The following is a 15,519-nucleotide window of genomic DNA, read 5'->3' as shown; positions in this document are numbered from 1 at the left end:
ATACTATATATATATATATTTTTTTTTTTTCATCAAAGAGGATAATAAGACAGGTTTTCAGTGTGGATACCCTGCAGATACCCTGAATTGTTCAAAGCCAGACTGGACAGGGCTTTGAGAAACACCATCCTGTGAAAGATGTCCCTGCCCATGGCAGGGTGGTTGGAACTAGATGATCTTTAAAGGTCCCTTCCAACCCAACCGATGATAACAGTCTGTGATACAGGAAGTAATCTTTTCATATAATATGTGAATAGGTCTTTCTTCCACTTACTCTCTAAACCTGGACGGACTAACCTATTTCTTCAAAGGTTTAAGTGATAAGTGTAATTTAGAATTAGCCCCCTAGATATGATGCAGGTAAGCATTTTGTTATATTTGGACCAGCCAAATTTCTAAAGAAAAGTATAGCTGTATCTCAGTTTAAGAGGTCATGTGCACTCTAGTGCATCTTCATTGTGATTGGCTTAGAGAAGTGTGAACATTGCCTCAACTACTTCCTGACAACCTTGTAGGCCATGCTGGTCAACAGAAGGGATCAGAGTCACACTAACCCTAGTAGAGACAGGGAAATAAATCAGCATAAACTGCAATGATTGAATGACAGGATATTTACATTGCTGCCTGTTTGAGGGCTAGCAAGGAAGTAGCTGTACGGGAAGACTTGACCTCTAGAGTCATTGTCACTACCTAAAAGGCAACAAAACAACAAATTGTTTAAGGATTCAGATAAATTGTACGGTTACACATCTCAAATTTTCTCCAGTACAGGAAAAACAGCTTCAGTCAAATAGTTTGCCCTTGCCTACCATGATCAGCCTACAGTTGTGCTGGCAGTTTCAGAACTTCATTTACAACCAGCTGTTTTTCATACACTTCCACCTATAACACTAAACCTGATTGATAGATAAATGGAAATTTCCAGTATTCAGAGCTTACTGTAGAGCAAGAAATGTGGTATGTTCACAGCTAAAAGAACATGTGAGGATTTTTGTAAGCAAGGTCCCTTTGTAGTCTCGTTGCTCTTGCAAGTGGAAATCATAGGAAGCTCAGCCAAAGTGGTGTTTCTTTGCTGGCTTCACAGGTACATCTGTCCTCAGGGGAGAGTCTAGATGGTCAAGAGCTCATCCAGTCCTAAGAGAAATACAGGGGGGAAAAGGATGAAATATGAGCAATTCTGCTGTTTCTCACATTCCATTACTTCAGTGCGATCTAGAAGTTGGGTGAAAGCTCTTGGCAGTTAAGTTTTTTTTCTGAACTGATTTCCAAGTTTGGTGTGGACAGTTAAAGTCCTACAAAGGCATATCCACAGGTAATCTAAACTTGAGCTACTCTTCAAAATGGCATTGCCAAGCCACACTGAATGGATGTCACAGGATCTTCTGTTGGAGCGGTCTAAACTGCAATGGCAGTCAGGGATCAGAATCAATTTTAGCCCACATCTTGGTTTGATTAAGGTCAAGCATTTATTTAGCCTCAGGATTCCCCATTTCAATTCTAATATTCCTGGTTTTCTATAATATGTCTAATGTTATATTTTATACGTAGGACTCCAGTTAAGCATTTGGTACTACTTACCACTTCAAGGCTGAATACAAGCACAGGTCAGGTGAAGAAAACAGAATGCAACATTCTGTAATGCAGTGCAATGCAGCATATTAGATAGACAAAGATTTTAGTTCCTTTATGACAACAATCAAATTCAACAGATGAAAAAATATTGAAAAAGTAAGCGCAACCCTGGCAGTGACAGTCTCTCATTTTCCTCTCCTGTTCAATAACTGAGTAATCTTTTGTCATATGGTAGTGGCATAATACTAAAATTTTATTCAGAGCATGACATTTTTTCTACATATTGTGTCAATTGATTACTTCTCAGAGTTTTACTGTGTGTACCAGGCATATCTTTGCAGTCATGTATCTTTCTAAGAATTGAAGCAGACAATTGTTTCAGATTAGATGGACGGAGAAAAACAAAATGGGTTTTCCTAGACAGAGAATATTTTTCAGCATTTATGTAACCTCCACTAAATAAATATTTTTAATTGAGTTAATCCTTGTATCCTTGTGAAGCATATGATTACCATCATCCTAGTCTTACAGCAGGAGAAATTTGAGGCATTAAAAGTTAGATTAGTGCTCAGACCCTCACAAACTTGCTTGACAATTCTAATTCAAATCTGTAAAACTTTATTTTATGATTTTATCCTGATGTCCTTCTTCTTCCAGAGCAAAAAATCTGCTGTACTCAAAGAAATAATCATTGCCACAGTATGGAAAGTACAATATAAAACTGTACTGGTCCTGTAATTCATTAGAATAACCCCCTTTTCTTTATAAATGGCATCATTTAATGCAATTCAGAAATCTGTGTCCAAATGAAAATAAATTTGAAGGATCACTGTCTTTTGAAGTAGAAGCTATTACAGAGCTTTGTTCCCCTGATGTTTAGTATAATAACTGCTCTCAAATTAAATGTATTTGTATCTAGTTTATAAATCTGTATTTTTCAAAAAGCCCTTCTTCTTTGGTAGTTGTCTTTTCCTCATACTGGGATACCATAAACAGATCACTTTCTACCCCCACATTGCTAGTGTGAACTAGTTTAGTTCTTTTCATAATTTCATGTTCAAAACCAATATTCAAACTATAATTTTGGTAGTCATGCTTGGAACTGGGAATTTGGGAAACTTTTTAGGTATTCACTGGATGTTAATAGAGACCAAACACCTCACTGTAGTAGGAGTTATCTTGCTTCTGTCTTGTTTGCAGTGTCTAACTCTCTTGATTATTATTATCATCTTCGGAATCTGAACTGAAAACAAGAACATCGGCTCTTTAGTGGCCTCTTAAATCCCTTATCTAAATTAGAATCAGATTTTCAGAAATGGGTGTATAGAAATATACACAAGAGGTCTGCTACATAAGGAACAACCATTGCATGCTGTGTACTTTACAGATGACCTTGCTTCAGATGTAATGTTCAAACCCTGTAGGGAAAACACTTACTCAAGACCTTACAACTCACCCAAGGTTTTACAGGACTTCTCTGTTTGCTGGCTTTAGGCCAATGGAAATTCACTACAAGCAGGATTCAAAGGTCAGCTTGCCTTCCTTTTCACCTTCACCACTCTTCACCTCTCTCACAGCAAGCACCAGCTTGGAATCAAGGAATTTCTATGTGAATTAGAAAACAAAAACCAGGCATGTTTGCCACTTGTTAGTCAATTTCATAGTAAAGCATTTTTTCAGCATGAAATGTGGCTTCTTCAATATTAGAGAAGCTGTTAATTTGGCCAATTTTATTTTCAGTGGGAAAAAAAAAGGACATTTCAGCCCAGATCTCCATGCTTAAGCTTCTACACCTTGGATCTTGTCAAAAGTATCTACTTTTGAAGAAGAACAGTATCCTTCACCCAGCAGATCAAGCTCTCTTACCAGACTGCATCCCTCATGTGGCTCAGCAGTGGCTCAGTGAGGGGGAGGTAATGCAGTGAAATGGAGTCCAGCCCAGTGATCTAATTTATAGGGGGGCAGTCAGAATGAAGTTGAACTACAGATCCATAAAGACATCTACATGTAACTGGATATTTTAAGTCTCCAGTTTTGTCTGGAAGTTTTTGATGATTTGTTTTGATTTTGTTCAATATGAAAAAGAAATTACAGAAGAATTAAAAATTCTGTCAGAAGAGAAATTCTGATTTCTCAGCCCAGTGGGTTCTGTTATTGCATTACCCACACATAAAACCAAATGACTGCTACAAAAACACAGTCACAAATCAAGCCCCTCTCGGTAATTTCTAATTCTGCCTTGGGTAAAATCAATACCTAATTGCCTGCAAACCAAGATAAAAGTAAAACCCAGGGAAGACTTAGTCCTCATCCTTTATACCCACCACTTACTGGACTGCAGCTCTCATTTCTTGATCAAGTATTAAGTGCCCTCATCCAGCAGTAGAATGCTTATCTGGCAATTAAAAGGTTCTTCCAGCATTCCCATATCAGAGAACTTCCTGTATCTCATTCGTAGCAATTGATGGAGATGTAATTTTGGGCAACAGAAGTAACAGGGCAGGTAGTCAGGAAATCTAGGGGAGGAGGAGGCTTTTAAGGACCTATGTTCTAGCCAGAGGTAGAATTAATTAGTGCCAAGGAAGAAGAATCAGTAGGTAAAATGTCCAAGAGCTGCTGAAGTTTCTGTGTGTGTGTGAGTTAAAAGAATGCAAGAGTGACCAACACTCTAGCAAAAAGACACTGAGAAATTCACAAGGGAAGGTAGCCGTTGGTATTTTAGTACAAAAATAACCTCATGGAAAGAACACTTTGGATTTCCTTGTGCAGTGTTCTGGGCTTCAGCCTTAATGAAACTCTGTAGGGAACATCTGGAAGATCTGCTTTCCCTAAATGTGTTACATAGCCAAAGACAGGCAGTTCATAACCTACTCCCCCAAAAAGAAAACCACCCAATCACAAACACCACCCCCCCCCCCCCCAACACAATAAGATCACATTTTTACAAATATTTAATAATGTACTATATTCATAGCAAGATTGGGGCAGCAATATACCAGCATAAACCAATCACAGTCAGCTGCAGTCTTCATTTTAATCCATTTGAGCTGATCTAGAGCCCGTGGCTGAAGAATTGAAAATAAAAAAAAACTGGGTCAGCAGAACAGCATATTAACTGTAACTAAACAAACACATAGATTTTTCAAGTGTCAAAATACTTCTCATTGTTATGCTTTGAACTTTCAGCAAAATGAGAGTTATTTTAAAATGATCTGGGAATCATTCATCCCATATTATGGTGGTAATAGACCCTTCATTTCTCCTTACAAAGTAGAATGTTACTATAGGGACTGATGAATTTGCTGCTGCTCTGTTATTTAGGATCCATCAATCACACTGCAAAACCCTAAACAATTCTAACTTATGAAATGGGAATAGAAAACAGAGGAACAGAGGGAGGATCCATTTTTTTTCTTTTTTGCTATTCACTGAAGTTCCTCATCTTTCTTTAGGAAACTCTTAAGTTTCTTTTAGGTAGGAGGAATTAACTTCACATGCTTCTTGTACTGTATACTGTATGGGGTTTAGTAACTCTGTTTAAGGCCAGGGAAGAGCATTTATGAGATAAATATGACAACTGGTCTCGTTTTCCTGAAGTGATAAACCCATTGAAAGCAACTATGTGCTGTCTTAAACCAGTGTGCAGAAGACACAGTAGTATTGTTAATATTTGCTTTCATGTGCATAATCAATCCCTTTGAAGTGCAGCAGCCATGCTGATTACACTGAAGTATGGGCAAAGAAAAGTTTCTCCCTGTTTCCTCTGACAAAATAACTATCCCTACTTTATGATCCCTTCAGCTTTGATCTCTCACTTTGTTAACTTTATATGAGAGCACATGTTTCATGGGGACTTATCTAAAAGGAGTATTTTAAGATAATTATCTGAATAGCATGTTATAACCATGAAAATGAGGCAATATTTCTCAGACATGGTATATGCTCTGTTGTTTCTACCTTCCTTACTTTTCTACCATGGAACAACTTTGTTAATATTATTTTGGTAACAGCTTACACCTTTTCTTGTTATCTCTACTTCTTGGGATGCTACAACTGCTCATTAAAATGCCTAATGTCCTGACAGCTACATTCAGCCCCATGCATTTGTAAAGTCTAAATTAGGCCCATGAGATAGCTTATAATTTCGTTTGTATAGACAAAAGCAACCACTAGAAATAACTGAAAAACAACCCAACACTTCCAAAGAGGAATATTGCTAGGGGAGAAAAGTAATGTTGCTTGATCCAGTTGGAAGCATCAGCTAAGACTCCTATCCCTTTTAGTGAAACAGCAGGCTCAGAAACAGGTCCAGAACCCAACCTTCCCCACTTTTCCTTTTTGGTCAACTTTCTTCTTCATGCTCAGGATACAGCACTTTATATAAACCTCCTGGCTCATGTGCCTCATGGGCAGTAGGGCTGGGCCTGGGGGTAGACCTCTGGCACTTTCAGCTTGCCCAAGACACATGTTGCATGTTTCTTGCCTTAATTTTCCAAAAATTTTTAATTTGGCAAATGAAAAATTGACTTTTTGCTTGTCTTAGTCCAAACTGTAGATACTTTAGACTGAGAATGCTGCCTAGTTAGCAGAACATCAGACAACTCACAAGTCATGAACTCTAACTTCTTGGGGCACGTTCATGTTGTGCTTCCTATAACTGCTATCACCAAACAAAAAGATAAAAAAATTTATCTTAAAAGATAAAACAAAGTATTTTAGATTTACACAAACCAAAACAATCCAGAAATGCCCAAACCTCTTCCATTAACAACATTCCCACCCCGTACCCCGAGGGCCTCACTTCCACAGGAGACATACCTGCTGCACACAGTGGCAGTGCAGGATGCAGCCAGTACAGCCTATCCATCAGTGCTCTAGGAACGAGGGTAGAAAACAACTACTGTTTAGAAGGTGGGGCAGTAAAATATTTTAATCAGGCAGCTCAGTTGCAGTCAGACAACTGACTGGGAGCAAGGTAATTAACAGCAGCTGACACAGCCTGGAGTCAGCACTGGCAGTAGTTTTCCCCTCTGGCTGCTTCCATAAAACCAAGGCACCTGTGATGCCTGCTGTCTGCCCTCAATAACCCTCAGGCTTCTGGAGTCCTCTCACAAGCTTATAAGGAATTATTGCTACAGTAATTATCCCCTACCTGTCAGCATCTTGGAACCAAGTAGAAATTTGATTTGTATTTGTCTGTGTGCAGAAACAGGTCACCAGAGGAAATTAGTTGTCTTATTTCAGTTATCGTACAGATGACTATAAGCACAGGGAGGAGGTTGTTCAGAATGTAGCACTGTAACCCTGTTAGTCTTTTCTCAGTTAAATTTATAGGATTAATTTGTTTACAAAGAAGCTGAACTCCAGCAGAAGTCTGTTGTTAGCTCTTTTAAAGATCACATCCCAGCACACTAAACCTGATAGCAGCAATACAAGCACCAACAGATGAGTTAGGTTTCTTTCAAGGGTGCAGAAAAAAACATAAGAGAACAAAATGCCGAACCCAAGTGACTATTAGGAAGAAGCAACAGTCCTGCCTATATGTTATGGTACATCTTCTGTTTCTTTCTGTTTTCTTGGCGTCTTTCATAATTCTTTGTCTCTCTGGACCTCTATTTAATAATCTCTAAGAATCCAGCAATCAGACCAGCAATGATTTCCCCTGTGATCTGTCACAACCTACTTGTGCTGCCAGTCTTCTGCTGGCTATTCTGCCACCAGTTTAAAAAAACCCCTCTATATTACTGCATTATAATACTTCTCAGTTAGTTTAATATAATCAGTTAATATTTTTATCAAACTAAATATGCATTTACTTAGCTTAATTTTAGGAAAAGGAAATAACAGGGCTTACTTGCCTTGGTTATTAAGGCATGAAGACTTGGGGTCAGAGTATACTTCCATAACAGTACTGCCATTTCCTTGAAGTGCAGTCTTTGGAGTAACTTACTGTGTAAGAAAGCAGAATCTAAAAAACAAGGAAGGATACCTATATGGAGTAGACATTGGTAAATTTTGGGGTGCAGCAGATAAATCCATGCTATTCTGATGAAGCAATCAAATTTGTCACCCCGGAAAGACCAAGATACCAGGAAAGCTAGAACAGAAGTCCTGGAAAATAAACCATAGGTGCTAGTGCTCTGTTCACACTGCTTGATGCAGTCCCACAGTAAGATACTGTTTAATCATTGCTGCAGGTACAGTTACCTGCAGAAGATGGTGGATGTGATTATAGTAGAAGACTGAGTCCTCCCTTGCTTGACTAGCTGTTTTTATCACAGTATCACAGAGTAGTTTGGGTTGGAAGGTCACTTTTAAAGCTCTTCTAGTCCTACCCCCCTGAAATTATCAGGACCTTCTTCAACTCAAGTTGTTCAAAATCCCATCCAATCTGACCTTGAATATTTCCAGGCATAGGGCACCTACCACCTCTCTGGACAACCTGTTACAGTGTTCCACCGTGCTCATCATAAAAAATTTCTTTCTTGTATCTAGTCAAAATCTACGCTATTTTAGATTAAAACCATTACTCCTTGTCCTACTGCTACAGGCCCTACTAAAAAGCCTGTCCCATCTCTCTTGTAAGTCCACTTTGAATACTGAAAGGCCACAATAAGGTCTCCCCAGAGCCTTCTCCAGGCTGAACAGTCCTAACTGTCTCAGCCTTTCCTCATAAAAGAGGTGCTCAAGACCTCTGACCTCTTTGTGGGCCTCCTCTGGATTTGCTCCAACGAGTCTCCATGTCCTTCTTATGCTGGAGGTCCCAGGTCTAGATGCAGCACACTAACTGGGGTCTCACCAGAGCAGAGGAGAGGGGGGAGAATCACTTGAACAAGTTCATGCTGCAGTCAAAACAGCAAGCTGAATTAAAAACCCTGAGATATGTCTTTCAGCCAGATCACAACAGGCAAGCTAATGATGCAGATAAACAGACCAAAATGCCTGTATGAAGTTTCACCTGTCAATAGAACTATGTCCCTAAGAACTACTGAAGTGAAACACAGCTGGCTTCTATGAGTAAATCAATAAAAGGTACTTCAAATAAAGGTATGTTGTTCAAAAAGGGCAGTACAATTTTGGGAATAAACCTGAAAATGAGTTGCCTCCAAGGCACCCTAAGATACTATCAGAAAGGTAATGTCACACCTCCTCTAGCTGTCCCTGCTGAAGAATGGTGTGTAAGCAAGATGTCCTCTGTACCCCACACAATGTAGTTAATGGATTTACACCTCCTACTGAGGTACAGTTTGAATGCAGTGAGACAAGAATGTCCTCTCTGATGTCACAGACAGTGAAGGTGACTGAGCATTTAATAGACAGTGAATACGGTGATCATATTTTCTTGCTAGTTTTTTAAATAAAATGAGGAAAGTTGCTGGATTTAAAAGGTAACAGTTAGCTGCTTCATGCATAGGTCCCAGCATTCAGTTTATCCTCTAGAGTGTGTCACTGATGTGAGTTTTCTGAGGGGTGTTACTTGCCTATCATGGCAGTAACTAGCCCCTCAACACTGCCTGTCAGGAGCTGGTGCAATCCACAGGATGAGCTGTGTGATTACTGTCTGCCAGGAGAGTACATGATGGCAATCCAACTGTTATCATTCCACTAATGTGTAACCAGCTGTCTTGTTGGCATGGGCTCAAGATGAGTCCCTGGGATGAAAACACTGATTAGCACCTCTACTGGCCCAATTCAGGCCCCTGTGTAGTTCAAGCACTACCAAAAAGCAGCAGTATGCCCCACATTTAATGGATGTGAGCAGGCTTGTTGTGGTTGAATTATACAGTACTTATCATAGACTGAAGGGAAAGTTACATTTTCCCTTTGGTAAGCTGTTTTTCATTTTAATTAATGATTTATTAAAAAGCTTCTCCCTTAAACGTAACAACGTTCTTCTCCCTTAAACACAACACTGGATTCCCTGAATGGGTAGCACAGCCATTTAGCTGAAGTCTATCAGCATTTCAAGTACTTCACCAAGTCATCAGAGCACAATCTCCATACCTGACAATCCATGACCTCCTTGCTTGACAATCACCACAAATTTACTGCTCAGAAATTGACTGAGCAGTATGGTGAATACATTGTCCCAGGGAATCCTAGCACATCTGCTCGGGTACACATGTTCACTTTAGAATAAAACTGGCTTTACAATATTTGCCTCTTTTCTGTAGTTTACTGTGATACCTCCTTGTCAGATTAGCTGTCCATTTCCATTTGAGATCTCATTGAAATTGTGGGCAGAACTGACAGGCACCTTCCCTGTTTTGTTCCACCTGTATTTCAGTGTCATTCATTTAAGGCAATATGAAAAGACCAGCACTCCTAAACAAATGAAAACAAATGTTTTATTTACAGGAAAAAATCTGTACACTGTGTATACATAAAAATATACAAAATCATAATAGAAAATATAAAAAGTGTTAAAATGTATACAAACACTGCTTAAAAATGTGACTCCTGTAAAATCTTAAGGTTTGTTATTAGAGTACACATTCATTTAAAAAAATCATCATACAAAATAATTCTCAAAGCTATTAAAAAAGTACACAGTCTATATTTGAATAGTTCAATGACTACATATTTTAAGAGTGATGAGATGATATGGAAAAAAGTAAGGCTTTTACACACAACTCTTATTTCAAGAACAAAATTCTGAATCTGATTGCTAAGCCAGAGAGAAGACATCTGCACTGTCAAAATTCATTAAGTGATTCACGTACCCCTGACATGGGCTACTTTAATTTCAAACAGTTAAATCAGGTATCCTCCTTGTGTGTGAGAGGACAGATGCTGGGAAAGATTCAAATCATTTTAACAGCAGGCTTCTGAATTGCCTACTTCAAAGCAGGATTTCATTTAAATATGCATCAACTTTAGAAAGGATGAAGGGGAAAATAGTAACCATTTATTGTTGCAGTCAATGCATTTAATACTCCTTTCATAGTACATCTGTGTCACTGTCCAAATGGCATTTTCCATCCTTAAAAACTTCTGAAGAAAAAAGAAATTAAAAACCCCACTAGGGATTGCTCCACATGTGTTTTGAACTCCTGTTCCATTCAATCAGTCTCTAAAATGACCGTGCTCAGTCTGTGCAACCAGTGAGTGTAGACACTTGTCTTCATTTAAAAAAAAACAACTCTTTTGGTTTTTCTGACTTTGGCAAGAGATTTACAGCAACAAGTTCAGAATTCGGATGACTTCACAAAAGAAAATGTCTTTACCAAAGACAAGAAATGCTTAAATTAAATTTGTACAGAATGTATTAGAGTGTTTATATCACCCCTCTCTCTCTCCAAAGGTACATCATGGTGATTTCACTGAATTTACCAGAGTTTCTACAGCATAAAATTGCACAACAAGGTAAAAAAAGATGTAGTAGTTTCATCCAAGGACGGACTGAGCTATGAGTTTATGCTGAGGTAACCTTTAAAACTGTAGAGGAATAGAACAAAATAATGATTTTTTTTTCTAGTAAAAAGATTTTGGCTCAAAATGAGGCAAAATATTTCATAATTTTTTCTTGATTAAACAAAAGAATACCTTGATTTAACCATCCAAAACTGAATGCATAAAATAATAGAGCACCGCAAGTCAGAAAAGTTATAGAATTCACAGTGGGGAAAGAAGAGCATAATTAAATTCAGCATAAACTCAGTGCATTTCCTTAAACTGCTTCTGTGTTTCTGGTTTGTTCCAGTTAACTTTAACTGTTGTCCACAGCACCAGGGCACAGAAATGAGGCTCGATAGTGTTTGAAGGAAGGCAACTTGTTCCTACTTGTCAGTAAAATTCCAGAAATTTAAAGCCTACAAGTGCAAAGGGACCCAACAGCAGAGGCAATTGCTTGGCTGATGATGCACCTTGAGATGCACCAGGTTTGTGCAAACCTCTTTTGTCTAGGTGCTGTCCCACTCTCTTAGTGTGGGACAGCCACAGGGGAGAGCTATGAAGCCATGCCTGTATCTTTTCCCCAAAAAGTCCCATGATCTTGGTGAAAAAATACACTTCCTTTCACATTGCTGCATTTAACATGCCTCTAAACCCAGCACTCTCACCCATTATTTTTAGAAGAGCTGTGGTTCAGTGTTGTTACACATTGACTGTTTTAAATTTACTGAATGCAGTTCTTTGCGAACATTTCTCAGCCCTCACAAGGGACAGGGAAATGCCCATGAATTCAAAAACACTCTGAGGGCTCTTATGAAAGCCAGAATGCCAATGCCACAGAGAGTAAGAAGAGGTGAGAGGAGCACCTTTGCAGGTCCTCTATGTTTCCCCTTTATTTCTGCCCCTTCCCCCCTTGCAGCAAGTGGAGGGGAGCCCTCAATTAGCAGATCAAACACACCCGTACTTGTGCCAGAATCTGAAGGAGGACAAGACAAGGTAGGAGAGAAAATGCTCTTTAAACAACCACATTGTGTTTGAGCAGGCAGACCAGTAAAACATCACAGTGGATACCAGTGTTAGAAAGCCATTCTAGGCTCATTTTTTAAAGGTGGCATCACAGGTTAGTCTTCCTCCTCTGTGAGCAAATGTTTGCAGCACAGCTCTGCAGCATCTTCTGAGGTGATGGTGCTACAACAACTGCATTTGCACTTATGGAAGGAGGACTGACTGCCATACAAAGAAGGATATGGCAAAGAAAAAATTTTGGCTGCAAGGGCTTGAGTATGCAGTCCAGTAAATTAAAAAACATACAGTTCATTATATAACATCTCGGACCTGGTTCTGCATTGGTATATAAATGATGTACTGAGTAGGTATGCTTAGCACTTGTTACATGAAACATTGGAATTTGCCTTGTTCTGTGTAAGCAACAGTTATGTTGATTATTCTGAAAAATTATTGAGAGAATAAATAATACTACATAATCCTGCTGTGAGTGGTTGAGCAATGCAGTTAGTATTTTCTTCTTTGTGAAAATCGAAATTAAAAGTTAGTGGTTGCAGGCCAGTCAAAGTGATTTTTTTTTTTTCTTTTTGGAACTCTAGAAGGTCCTGCATATTGAAAAGTAGCATCTTCACTAGTCTTAGAAAGCTGAATTCTCTTCCTTTACAGTTATGTCATAGCTAACCCAGGGTACAGCAGAGAGAGACATATTTAATTGCACTGTTCAGACTGCTTATGCTTGCAAACAGGGTATGAAACATATGGAAAAATAGATTAGTTCTGTGTAGGCTATCTATCATCCATGCATTTAAATAAGAATGTTATTAACTTCAAGAATAAAAGTTGCCATCACACATAACATTAAAAAGAAATTGGTATGTAATACATCCAGAGTCCAAGCCCAGTATGAGTAAAATTAATTTTGTTATGTACCAAAATGCCTTATGGACATAACTTTCCATACAACACAGAAGTACAGTTATTAGATCATCTACATGATTTCTGTCAACAAGAAGAATCTTAAGATCATCATAAAGCCCAAAAAGAAGACTAAGTCCTATGTAAGACATTTATTCTTCATTTTGAGGAAAGAAAATAATCCTTCCAAAAGATCCTTTCAATACTGCTTCCCAAAGAGCTGAGCAAGAGAAAAAAGATTTTATGATTATCCTTACATTACAGTTGAAGGTGAAATAGTCATTAATGTTGTTTACTTTCCTTTGCCTTTCTGGCAAAAGGCTTTTTGCTTAAATCAAAACACAAAAAACACTTTCCACCACAACCAGTCAGCTATTCTTTTCAATGCCCCTTTCAGCTGTCTGCTTTTTTTACTGGAAGGACATGAGTAGATATACCTGTGCTTTTGTGTACACATATTCCTGCTGAACTTACTCTAAAAGAAAATGTACAGTCAGGTGGGAAAAAAAACAAACCAAACTAAAAAAGAGAGAAATCCACTGCAGACCATCAACTTTTAGAATTGTCTTAAAGAATATTGTCCTTGTGTGTTATGAATGAAAATATCAAACCATCTCCATATGCAATCTGTTGTCAGGTTTTTTTGCAGGCATTACAGCTTTTCTGGGTTATAGTCTTTCAAGCATTAAGTAAAAAATGCTGATATCATCTTCTTTTGTCAGAAAACTCCTTTCTGAACAGCAAGAACTTGTGAACAAGTGACTTTGATTCAGATACAAATGAAACACCTAAAAATACTGTCTGTATTCCTGAATGCTATCTTTGTTGACAAGTGGTGAGCCCCTCTATGCTTGCTTTTCAGTGTAATGGGTGAATGCTGCACAGCCTCCCTTGGCTTTCTTTGGATCTTTTGTATCTGTGCAGACTGGTGGAAGGCACCATTTCCATCTCACACCTTCCTGATAGTCCTTTCAGGGAGAGTTTTTCTTCCTAATTGGGTTACAAATATATTCTTTTTTCTTTAAAGAAATGGTTTCTCTCTTCCCTCTTCAGTCAGTGTGAGCATGGGAGAGTGGCATCCAAAACCACATCCAGTAGTTTAACTGGTTTAGCTGTGTACAGCCATCTCTGACTGCAAACACTTCAGGGCAACCCTAAACCCCTGTTCAGTTGGAAGCCTGGAATTGAGCCTGTGTAGGAACAGGCATTAAAGTCTGCTCTAGTGAACGACTGCACAGCTTGGAGTAGCAATTACTTCATTCTGGGACAGTGTGAAAATCCCATGGAGTCACAGGAAATGCTGCATTATTCAACTGGCCACTCTGTACATACATGAACAACGGAGGCTGTTTCACAATGCCAGGTTTGACAGTTAAATAAATTCATTTAAAAAAACTTACAGTCTAGCATATGTGGCATGAGACCACCGACAAATTCTGACAGTCACACCAACAATGATACATTATATTTCTGCCTAAGTATGTCCTTTGCACCTTCATGAACTAAGCTTTTGCTTTTTTTCTGTAACTATTTGCAAAGCAGTAATAAATACTCAGGCTCAGAAAAGAAGTATTTCTCATGCCTGCTACTTAATTACAATTTATAGACTCAAGACTAGATTGGTCTAAGATACATTTTTTCAAGTATTCTCTTCTTGTTTATAGTACGACAGTAGTACCTTTATTGCACATTGTTTCTGAAAGACTTACTTCTACAAGTGTGGGAAATGATTTCGTTTGGGGCACTTGACAGCTTTGAACCCTGGCAAAATGACTTTCCCCTTCCGATACAGATCATCCTGCAAACCTTTGTTCATCCTCTGCACCAGGAGCTTCTCATAGAGCAGTGGATGGTAGGCCCCTAAGGTGCAAGCTGCATCGTAGTAGAGTTCATGGTAGTGGCACAGGTCGGTCTGTCGCACTGAAGGGATGTACTCGTACACGTGCACTTCATTACACATGGACATCATGATGAGGATACCTGCAACAAGAAGTGAAAACAAAAGTGAACACCAGCTTTCACTTTTCTCGCAGAAATTTCCCTGCAGTCATCCAATCTATTTTTTCATTCCTTCTTTCCTTCTTTTCTTTGCTGTCACACATCTTAAGTATTCTGTAAAATCATTAAGTGAAGCAATCGTTCCTTTTATTTGAGTAGCTTTCACTTGTCCCTGATATATAAAGATTGTGATCCCTGTAGAGTCAACAGGGTAGGGTAACAGTCATAAAGAAAGAGTGAAAAAGCCTGTAAAGAACTTGAAGATCACCATCAGCCTCCTGAGTGAGAAGACTGCTCTTTCCCACCTCCCCTGATTTACTGTATAGACTGTCCACAAAACATTCCTCACAAGAATCCTTGAAAGATCTCCACCTTATTGCAATGTTGGTCTTTCTTAGTCTGAAATTCCAATTCCACTTTTCCCATCCACTTGCTTCTCTCTAAGCAGCAACACATGCAGAAGGGCATATAAAGAAACATCACCTGTGAAGTGGTGGCACAGAAGCCTACAGCTTCAGACAAGTCTCATGGAGAGACACCAGAGATGAATTCCTACTTAAAGCAGTGCTGTCATAAGGAAAAGCCCCTCACCACTTCCTTGCTCAGCAAGGAGAAACCCACAAAATGCCAACCCAT

General features: G+C 38.8%; 2 protein-coding genes across 5 annotated transcripts in view; one reads left to right on the top strand and one right to left on the bottom strand.

Moving 5' to 3' along the window:
• Window positions 1–15,519, top strand: part of LOC118686301 (pinopsin-like) — a 76,524-nt gene that overhangs the window by 59,696 nt on the left and 1,309 nt on the right. The window lies entirely within an intron of this gene.
• ST6GAL2 (ST6 beta-galactoside alpha-2,6-sialyltransferase 2) overlaps window positions 9,903–15,519 on the bottom strand; it is a 173,789-nt gene continuing 168,172 nt past the window's right edge. For all 4 annotated transcript variants that reach the window (XM_054518473.1, XM_036382441.2, XM_036382432.2 and 1 more), the window contains one exon: window positions 9,903–14,865. In XM_054518473.1, the coding sequence (XP_054374448.1) occupies window positions 14,597–14,865 (269 nt within the window). In that variant the 3' untranslated portion in view covers window positions 9,903–14,596. The remainder of the gene's footprint in view (window positions 14,866–15,519) is intronic.

The sequence above is a fragment of the Molothrus ater genome, chromosome 2 (genome assembly GCF_012460135.2).
Source record: "Molothrus ater isolate BHLD 08-10-18 breed brown headed cowbird chromosome 2, BPBGC_Mater_1.1, whole genome shotgun sequence".
Classification (NCBI taxonomy): Eukaryota; Metazoa; Chordata; class Aves; order Passeriformes; family Icteridae; genus Molothrus; species Molothrus ater.
Note: the sequence above shows the minus strand (reverse complement) of the source record. Positions and strands in the feature narration are given on the sequence as shown.